Here is a 10749-nt window from a genome sequence, read left to right as displayed (position 1 = left end):
GTTCAGGGAGTGTATACTTTCGTGTTTTAAAGACGCGAAGCATAGATGTTAAGCTTGTGGCTCCCATAGGCCTAGGGACGTCATGGATCGATCCCATTAAGGCTCACATTCAAACCGGATGGTTGCCAAGCGATGCAACTGAAGCACGAAAGTTAACTGTTCGAGCACTAAGGTACTCCTTGATAGATGGGATTCTGTATAAGAGATCTTTCGTGGTTCCTTACTTGAGGTGTCTCAGGCCGGATGAGGCACGCTTGGCTCTTGAGGAAGTGCATGAAGGCATTTGTGGGCAACACTTGGGGGGCAGGGCCTTGGCTCATAAGATAACTCGTTTAGGCTTCTATTGGCCAGAAATGATGGCTGATGCCAAAGAATATGTAAAGAAGTGTGATCGTTGTCAGAAGCATGCACCAGTCGCCAGACAACCCCCCGAGATGCTGACCTCTATCAACTCACCTATTCCCTTTGCTATGTGGGGGATGGATATTCTAGGGCCTTTTCCTATGGCCACAGCACAAAGGAAGTTTCTGATTGTAGCCATTGATTATTTCACCAAGTGGATCGAAGCCAAACCTTTGGCCAAAATCACAACTAAGCAAGTTGCACAATTCCTGTGGGAAAATATTATGTGCCGATATGGAATTCCCCGTATCCTCGTCACTGACAATGGAACGCAATTCAACAATGAGGAATTCAAGAAGTATTGTGAAGAAAATGAAATTGAGTTACGATTCACCTCTGTGGCTCACCCGCAAGCCAATGGGCAAGCGGAAGTAGCAAATCGGATAATCCTGGATGGACTAAAGAAGAGGATCGAAAAGTCGAGAAATAATTGGGTAGATGAGATACTTCCCATATTATGGGCTTATAGGACTACCTGTAGAGTCACGACAGATGCAACTCCTTTCATGTTGGCATATGGGGCGGAAGCAGTAGTTCCCGTGGAGATATCACATTCTTCTCCAAGGATTCAGGCTTTTGATGAAAAAGAAAATGAGGAAGGGCAGAAGTTAGCCCTGGATTTAATCGATGAAGTACGAGATAAAGCACACGCAAAGATAGTAGAATATCAGAAAAAGGCTTCATTCTACTACAACCTAAGGGTTAAAGAGAGGATTTTCAAACAAGGTGACCTAGTCTTGAGAAAAATAGAGGCTTCTGGTGTCGGACAGAAAGGAAAGCTTGCCCCAAATTGGGAAGGGCCGTATAGAGTCAAGAGCGTTCAGGGTAGAGGAACCTACAAGCTGGAGACTATGGATGGTTTTGAAGTCCCGAGAACCTGGCACGCACAAAACCTGAAGGTTTACTACGTGTAAGATGGTCGAAGTACGATTCTCACTCGTCAGGATGGCGAGTAGGTTGAAAAGCACCTTGAAGCTTTGCTTGCTTAGGATTTATATGTTTTAGTTTTATTACGAAATTTATTAAGACTTAAGGGACGAATCCCAGACAATTTTATGAAATTCATAAGTTCTTCAAAGTATGATTGTGGCCTAACAAATAAAAATCAAATGCATGGATGCAAAGCATAAAAGGTGATTAATGAGATAGATCTGATAGATGTTACAAAAAGTTTGATAAATAAAGTCTCGAAAATAAAAAAAGCCACGCAGGGCTGAAAAAGCTCTAAGGAGCTGAGGTGCCCTCGGCGTCCATATCATCGTCTTCTCCGCTCTCGCTAGATGTCTCCGTCGTCTCGGAGGAGGAAGAGCTGTCATCCTCAGCAGGTCTGGAAAAAGACTCGGGAGGAGGAAGAAGTGGATCCTGAGGAACATGATCCGAGACAACTACTCGGGTACGAAACCTCTGTAGCAAAGCCTCATCGTCAGGGCAGATGTAGTCCGCCGGGTTAATATCAGGACAAGCCTCGTTCACGGTCCCAAGGGCCGTGTCCCAGCCAGTCCTAAAAAACTCGGGAAAGACTGAATCATCCCTAATCCTCATGGATTGGGCAAACTCCTCCGAGTCCAGATAATTGTCTATAGCTTTATCCTTCTCCGCCCGAAGTACCACCAGCTCGGCGTTAGACTCTCCGAGTTCTTCCTCCTTGCGCTTGAGCTTCTTCTCCAGGGTAGCATACTTCTTCTGCTGCCTCCTGAGGGCATTATCGGCCTTATCAGAAGCCCGCTTCCATGATTCGGCTTGCCTCACAGCGCCTTGAAAGTAGGCGTTAGACTGAAACAAAACAATTAACAAAGTATAAGGCAAGAAAGTGCTACAAGAACGAGAAATAAGTTTAAAAAAGAGAAGGCATACCGAAGCCAGAGACTGGGCTCCCATGAGCTTAATCCTCTCAAGGTCAGGGGTGGCCACCACATCAGTAAAGTCCTTTGGGGTCACGCTATGGTAGGACCAATCCCAAGCATGCTTCGTGGAACCAACCACGGTATCCCCTCGGCGGAATCCCCAGAGAGGCTGAAAGGCGCCTGTAGCAGCAGCAGCAGGGGCAGCAGCAGTGATAGGAGCATTATGGCCCTCAGCTCCTTCAGTTGAAGCCTCCCCCATAGGCTCCTTGTGCTTTCTCAAGAAGATAGGCTCTGTCGCCTTTCCTCTGGTGTCTAGGCCTGCTAACCGAGCTTTCTTCATCCTAGCTGTTTCCTCGACCAAGGGGACATTGTCCTCGTTAATCTCCTTAGCAGCTGAAACAAAGCAAAAGACAAAATAAGTGATGTTAATAATGCGTGAAATAAAGAAAAATTGAGAAGGGAAGAGAAATACCCTGTTGAGAAACAGAGGATAGTCCCACATGAATCAGGGAAAACTCTTCTAAAAGAGTCCAGCTGGTGGTGGTGCCATCATCCTGAGTGAGCCCATTATAAATGATAGTTTCTTCAGGAGTTAAGTGAATGGATTTGAGGCTACCATCACTGACCTTCCCGAAGGAAGATCGAAAGAGCGTGCCCCAATCGCCATTCTCCCAACGTAACCCGACGAAACTATTCCTCCAATTTGGATTATTATCCGGAATAGAGGCGCTGTTAAAGATATGTTTGCTTTTGGGCCTTTGTTTGACATAAACCCAGCCACAAATATTGGAAGAACTATTGTAACATTGAAAGACTTTCCTAAAAACGGCTACAGAAAGAGGAAAGCCCTCCCTAAGACAACAAACCATAAAACATAGAATATTCCTCCAGGCGTTTGGAGGAAGCTGACACGGGTTAATTTGTAAGTCAGCCAAAAGATGAGGGATAAAAGGATGAAAAGGGAACCTGAGCCCAGCATTAAGGGCGTCGGTGTAGATGAAGAGAGTATCAGGCCTCCAGTGGCAAGTACGGTCACCACCAGAGACTGGAACTAGTCTAAAGGGAGGAGGGACGTTATAACGAGCATTTAGTTTATTGAAATCTATGTTATGCCAAGTATTACAGTGATTAAAAGAGTCGAGATGTGCAGTGGAGGGATATTCATCCCCCCTAGTATTAATCATATCAATTAAAGACATATATGAAGAGCGGATCTCGATATCCTTACCTCGTTTTGAAGCCGAGGCAATTTTGGCCGCCCTCTCAGAATTCTTGTCAGCCATTAGAAAGATTAGAAAGCTAGAAAAAGCCTGAAGGAGAGGTTGGAAAACTAAAGGAGGGATTTGAGAAAGGAAAGGCTAGAAAGTTGGAGGAGGGATGAGGAGAAGTTGTAAAATGAAATGAGAGGTGTGAAGAAATAAAACTCTCACCCCACCTTTATATAGCCAAGGAAGAAGGATAATGGGCCTTAAAAAAGCCCATTTGGGCCCAAAACTTAGAAGGTTCTGGAATAATCCAGGAAGTTCTAGCAAAAATCAGAGGAAAATTAAAGTTTTTGAAGAATCTGGAAGAATCCAGAAAAACCCTAGAAGGATTTGGAATTTGGGCTTAGAAAATGAAAGCCCATCTCAGAAAAGGGCCTAATTTTAGAAAAATCAAGCCATGTTGAGGCCCAAATGATGTTTAAGAAAAAAGAGTGGGAAGGGAGCCCAGTTAAAGCAATGGGCCAATTGCAAAAAACTAGTTGGACCAAGGAAAATGGGCCAAGGTTTTTTCTATTGTAGCCCAGGAAAAAGGGTAGGCCAAATTAGAGAATAGGCCCAGTTAAAATGGGCCCAAGTCTTAGCCCAGAATTGAGAATCCAAGGATATACAAAAAATATATATGTATTCTTGAACCTTTCGAAGAGAAAACACAGAAAAATCCTGGTCAAAATGTTCCTGCTCGAAAATCCTTCGACCAGGGCTTAGAAGGAAGGTTAATTCGGTCAGAAAGTAAGAATCTTGACCGAAAGGGAAGAAATCCTATTCGAAAAAAAAAAAAAAAAAATTTTACTGGTTCGACCAGAATATTTCCTGACACTGTCGACCAGGAATCAAGGTAAAATCCTGGTCGAATAGTACCTGCCCGAAATAGCTTCGACCAAGGCAAGAGATGGTGGTTAATTCGGTCAAAAAATGGGGATCTTGACCGAAAATCTTAACCGAAAATTCCTGGTCGAAAAATCCTATTCGAAATAAAAAAAAAAAGAAAAAAAAAAAAAAAAAATAAAAAAATAAAAAAAATATATAGGAAAAAATCCTGGCCGAAATTCGACCAGGAATCTTGCTCGAACCCAACCTGCTCGAAATTCAATCGACCAAGGCATACTGAAGGTTAATTCGACCAGGATCCTGGTCGAATGGATTCCTGGTCGAAAATTGTATTAAAAAAAAAAAAAAAAAAAAAAAGAAAAAAGGGAGAAAAAAAAAAAAAAAAAAAAAAGAAGAAAAAATCCTGGAAAATTAAGGAAATCCCTTAAATAATTTCTGAAAAATGGTAATATTTTCAGAAAATTAAGGAAAAATCCAGAAAATTAAGGAAATTCCTTAAATAATTTCTGAAAAATGGTAATATTTTCAGAAAATTAAGGAAAAATCCAGAAAATTAAGGATAAATCCCAGAAATTAGGGAAAAATCCAGAAATTAAGGAAATTCCTTAAATAATTTCTGAAAAATGGTAATATTTTCAGAAAATTAAGGAAAAATCCAGAAAATTAAGGATAAATCCCAGAAATTAGGGAAAAATCCAGAAATTAAGGAAATTCCTTAAATAATTTCTGAAAAATGGTAATATTTTCAGAAAATTAAGGAAAAATCCAGAAAATTAAGGATAAATCCCAGAAATTAAGGGAAAAATCCAGAAAATTAAGGATAAATCCCAGAAAATTAGGGAAAAATTCCTGGAAATTAAGATAATTTCTGAATAAAAGGAAGATTCGTTGTAAATGTGTAGGTCGCTCCACACTTTACGCAAAAACGAAACCCTGTAAGGGAACGAATAGATTTAACTTCTGCGAAACCTAATCAATGTTTCCCAAAAGTTGGGGGGCAAATGATAGGGATAAATAAGTCCTGATTTTATAATTAATGGGCTGCTAGGCCCAATAATAATAAGATGTATAATATTCAGACCAGAAAGGTTAAGTCTGACGGACCAGATTAGGCCTGGTGGAATAAAAGAGGCCCAAAAAGCCCTGATTATTAATTAATTTCGTAATTAATTAATAAGGGAGAAATCAGATGTTGAAAAGAGTCCCGATGAGGATATAAATCCTTAGAGATTAGCCTCAAGGGGACCTGAAAGGATAAGGAATCAACTTCCTACTTCCTAGGACTCCTAAGTCTATCCTAATTCAGAGGCTTATCCACCAAGCCTCCTATACCAAGTCCAATTCAAGGACTCCCGCATCTATATAAGGGGCCTCACCCCACAAACCAAGAACTACGTTTTTTGACTTGATCCTTGGCAATCAGCAAGGTACGTAGGCATCTTGTTAAGGCAGATTGAGTCACGAAACACAAGAGCAGTCAAATCGAGCCTTGGAGCTCACGTTCCTTAGTATTAAATACAGCAATAATATATAGTAGTTTTAATCCATAACAGGACCCAAAGATGAAAATATTTTCTAAAACCGGGAGTCGAGGATCCCGAGTAGATTTTGTATATATGGATATGAATATATATATATATATATATATATTTATATATATGGTTATAGTTTTCCAAACTATTAAACGAATAAGGTTTATTCGATAACTTTAACTTTATTTTATTATTGAATATTATTTCGAATATTCATCTGAGGACTTATGACTCCTTTATTTTATTATTGAATATTATTTTGAATATTCATTCGAGGGCTTATGACTCTTTTATATTATTTATTGAATATTATTTGAATATTCATTCGAAGGCTTATGACTCAGTTTCTATTATTTAATGAATATTATTTGAATATTCATTTGAGGATCTATGACTCCGATTATTTGCTGAGGTATATTCTTTATTTTATTAAAGAATAAGGCGTCAATAATCAAACTTATTTTCGATTATTCAAATAAATATAATACTTTCATATAAGTATATCTTTGGTTATTTAATACTCGTTTCAAGTATAAGTTTTAATACTTCTACTTCAATTATTTTTATAAAGATTATTCTTTATGGGAATATTATTTAAATAATAATATTCAGTCATTTTCTAAATATTCTGGGGACTGATTTACTATATTAAATCAGCTTTACTCCAAACACTCTATAAAGTGTTTTTGAGTCTTCAAAATGATTTTTAAAGTCAGAGCGGATCCCAAAACTCATTTTTATATTTAAGATCTTCCTTTTTTTAGGGGATTTAAATACTCGCTCAAAACCTGGGGAATCCGGCTCTGTGGTGTATTTTATATTCGCAACGAGGTTGCAGTTTTGGTAAATGAATTGATTACTTGCCAAATGTTCGGGAAGTAAGCCCATCTAATTGAGTCGGCATAAGCGACAGGCCAGGGTACAGTCTATGAAAGTGTAAGTGGCTGGGTGGCAGTCCATCAACGCGTAAGAGGCCGGGTGGCGGTCCAGCACAAGGTCCTTATGTGGCCAGGGTGATGACCGGTGGGGGATTCATCCATCTACTAGTAGAAAATGTTACTTATTGGTATCTTTGCCTGATCAGCAAGATATCTGGTTTATGCCAAAATTCTTTTCCTTCCAAATTCATTGGATATTGCAACTCTGTCCACATTTTGGCTCAAATCAACCATGTAAGTCACTTTAAACCATATTAGAGTAATTTTGCACCTTATAAGACTCATTTTCAACCATATATTGGTAGAATTAACATGTTAACATCATAAACATCCAATTTGACATCCTTTAACCATCTCTTGGTACCACTTTCATACGAGTCAATATATGTCCACATTTTGGTTATAATCTACCATGCAAGTCACTTTAAACCATATTAGAGTAATTTTGCACCTTATAAGACTAACTTGCCACCATATTTTGGTAGAATTAACATGTTAACATCATAAACATCCAATTTGACATCCTTTAACCATCTCTTTGTACCACTTTCATACGAGTCAATTTTGGTCCACATTTTGGCTCTAATCAACCATGTAAGTCACTTTAAACCATATTAGAGTAATTTTGCACCTTATAAGACTCACTTTCAACCATATATTGGTAGAATTAACATGTTAACATTATAAACATCCAATTTGACATCCTTTAACCATATCTTGGTACCACTTTCAAACGAGTCAATTTTGGTCCACATTTTGGCTCTAATCTACCATGTAAGTCACTTTAAACCATATTAGAGTAATTTTGCACCTTATAAGAATAACTTGCCACCATATATTGGTAGAATTAACATGTTAAAATCATAAACATCCAATTTGACATCCTTTAACCATCTCTTGGTACTACTTTCATACGAGTCAATTTTGGTCCACATTTTGGCTCTAATCAACCTTGTAACTCACTACAAACCATATTAGAGTAATTTTGCACCTTATAAGACTCACTTTCAACCATATATTGGTAGAATTAACATGTTAACATCATAAACATCCAATTTGACATCCTTTAACCATCTCTTTGTACCACTTTCATATGAGTCAATTTTGGTCCACATTTTGGCTCTAATCAACCATGTAAGTCACTTTAAACCATATTCGAGTAATTTATCACCTTATAAGACTCACTTTCAACCATATATTGGTAGAATTAACATGTTAACATTATAAACATCCAATTTGACATCCTTAAACCATCTCTTGGTACCACTTTCAAACGAGTCAATTTTGGTCCACATTTTGGCACTAATCTACCATGTAAGTCACTTTAAACCATATTAGAGTAATTTTACACCTTATAAGACTAACTTGCCACCATATATTGGTAGAATTAACATTTTAACGTCATAAACATCCAATTTTACATCCTTTAACCATCTCTTAGTACCACTTTCGTACAAGTCAATTTTGGTCCATATTTTGGCTCTAATCTACCATGTAAGTCCCTTTAAACCATATTAGAGTAATTTTGCACCTTATAAGACACACTTTCAACCATATATTGGCACAATTAACATGTTAACATCATAAACATCTAATTTGGCATCCTTTAACCACCTCTTGGTACCACTTTCATACGAGTCAATTTTGGTCCACATTTTGGCTCTAATCAACCATGTAAGTCACTTTAAACCATATTAGAGTAATTTTACACCTTATAAGACTCACTTAGAACCATATATTGGTAGAATTAACATGTTAACATCATAAACATCCAATTTGACATCCTTTAACCACCTCTTGGTACCACTTTCATACGAGTCAATTTTGGTCCACATTTTGGCTCTAATCAACCACGTAAGTCACTTTAAACAATATTAGAGTAATTTGCACCTTATAAGACTCACTTTCAACCATATATTGGTAGAATTAACAATATAACATCATAACATCCAATTTGACATCCTTTAACCATCTCTTGGTACCACTTTCATACGAGTCAATTTGGTCCACATTTTTGCTCTAATCAACTATGTAAGTCACTTTAAACCATATTAGAGTAATTTTGCACCTTATAAGACTCACTTTCAACCATATATTGGTAGAATTAACATGTTAACATCATAAACATCCAATTTAACATCCTTTAACCATCTCTTGGTACCACTTTCATACGAGTCAATTTTGGTCCACATTTTGGCTATAATCTACCATGTAAGTCACTTTAAACCATATTAGTGTAATTTTGCACCTTATAAGACTAACTTGACACCATATATTGGTAGAATTAACATGTTAACGTCATAAACATCCAATTTGACATCCTTTTACCATCTCTTGGTACCACTTTCATACAAGTCAATTTTGGTCCACATTTTGGCTCTAATCTACAATGTAAGTCCCTTTAAACCATATTAGAGTAATTTTGCACCTTATAAGACTCACTTTCAACCATATATTGGTACAATTAACATGTTAACATCATAAACATCTAATTTGACATCCTTTAACCACCTCTTGGTACCACTTTCATACGAGTCAATTTTGGTCCACATTTTGGCTCAAATCAACCATGTAAGTCACTTTAAACCATATTAGAGTAATTTTGCACCTTATAAGACTCACTTTCAACCATATATTGGTAGAATTAACATGTTAACATCATAAACATCCAATTTGACATCCTTTAACCATCTCTTGGTACCACTTTCATACGAGTCAATATATGTCCAAATTTTGGTTATAATCTACCATGCAAGTCACTTTAAACCATATTAGAGTAATTTTGCACCTTATAAGACTAACTTGCCACCATATTTTGGTAGAATTAACATGTTAACATCATAAACATCCAATTTGACATCCTTTAACCATCTCTTTATACCACTTTCATACGAGTCAATTTTGGTCCACATTTTTGCTCTAATCAACCATGTAAGTCACTTTAAACCATATTAGAGTAATTTTGCACCTTATAAGACTGACTTTCAACCATATATTGATAGAATTAACATGTTAACATCATAAACATCCAATTTAACATCCTTTAACCATCTCTTGGTACCACTTCCATACGAGTCAATTTTGGTCCACATTTTGGCTATAATTTACCATGTAAGTCACTTTAAACCATATTAGAGTTATTTTGCACCTTATAAGACTAACTTGCCACCATGTATTGGTAGAATTAACATGTTAACAACATAAACATCCAATTTGACATACTTTAACCATCTCTTGGTACCACTTTTATACAAGTCAATTTTGGTCCACATTTTGGCTCTAATCTACCATGTAAGTCCCTTTAAACCATATTAGAGTAATTTTGCACCTTATAAGACTCACTTTCAACCATATATTGTTACAATTAACATGTTAACATCATAAACATCTAATTTGACATCCTTTAACCACCTCTTGGTACCACTTTCATACGAGTCAATTTTTGTCCACATTTTGGCTCTAATCAACCACGTAAGTCACTTTAAACCATATTAGAGTAATTTGCACCTTATAAGACTCACTTTCAACCATATATTGGTAGAATTAACAATATAACATCATAAACATCCAATTTGACATCCTTTAACCATCTCTTGGTACCACTTTCATACGAGTCAATTTTGGTCCACATTTTGGCTCTAATCAACCATGTAAGTCACTTTAAACCATATTAGAGTAATTTTGCACCTTATAAGACTCACTTAGAACCATATATTGGTAGAATTAACATGTTAACATCATAAACATCCAATTTGACATCCTTTAACCACCTCTTGGTACCACTTTCATACGAGTCAATTTTGGTCCACATTTTGGCTCTAATCAACCACGTAAGTCACTTTAAACCATATTAGAGTAATTTGCACCTTATAAGACTCACTTTCAACCATATATTGGTAGAATTAACAATATAACATCATAAACATCCAATTTGACATCC

The 10749-nt window shown here is 37.1% G+C and overlaps 1 protein-coding gene across 1 annotated transcript; it reads right to left on the bottom strand.

The window, feature by feature from the left end:
• Positions 1-1594: 1594 nt before the first annotated feature.
• Positions 1595-2592, bottom strand: LOC141703465 (uncharacterized). The gene is made up of 2 exons (XM_074506991.1): positions 2257-2592; positions 1595-2175 (listed from the first exon to the last, which is right to left on the bottom strand). Exons 1-2 carry the CDS (start codon positions 2584-2586, stop codon positions 1627-1629), a joined length of 879 nt encoding a protein of 292 aa, XP_074363092.1. The 5' UTR covers positions 2587-2592; the 3' UTR covers positions 1595-1626.
• Between the last annotated feature and the right edge of the window lie 8157 nt (positions 2593-10749).

The sequence above is a fragment of the Apium graveolens genome, unplaced genomic scaffold (genome assembly GCF_009905375.1).
Source record: "Apium graveolens cultivar Ventura unplaced genomic scaffold, ASM990537v1 ctg6676, whole genome shotgun sequence".
In the NCBI taxonomy this organism is placed as follows: domain Eukaryota; kingdom Viridiplantae; phylum Streptophyta; class Magnoliopsida; order Apiales; family Apiaceae; genus Apium; species Apium graveolens.
The sequence above is the reverse complement of the archived record's forward strand: the minus strand, read 5'-3'. Positions and strand labels throughout refer to the sequence as shown.

What these genes read in the sequence shown, in the direction of transcription:
- LOC141703465 (XM_074506991.1), bottom strand. Translation starts at nt 2,586, where the DNA reads ATGAAGAAAGCTCGGTTAGCAGGCCTAGACACCAGAGGAAAGGCGACA. An exon ending in GAGCCCAGTCTCTGGCTTCG is followed by an intron (nt 2,176 to 2,256) that starts GTATGCCTTCTC and finishes GTTTTGTTTCAG; the next exon opens with TCTAACGCCTACTTTCAAGG.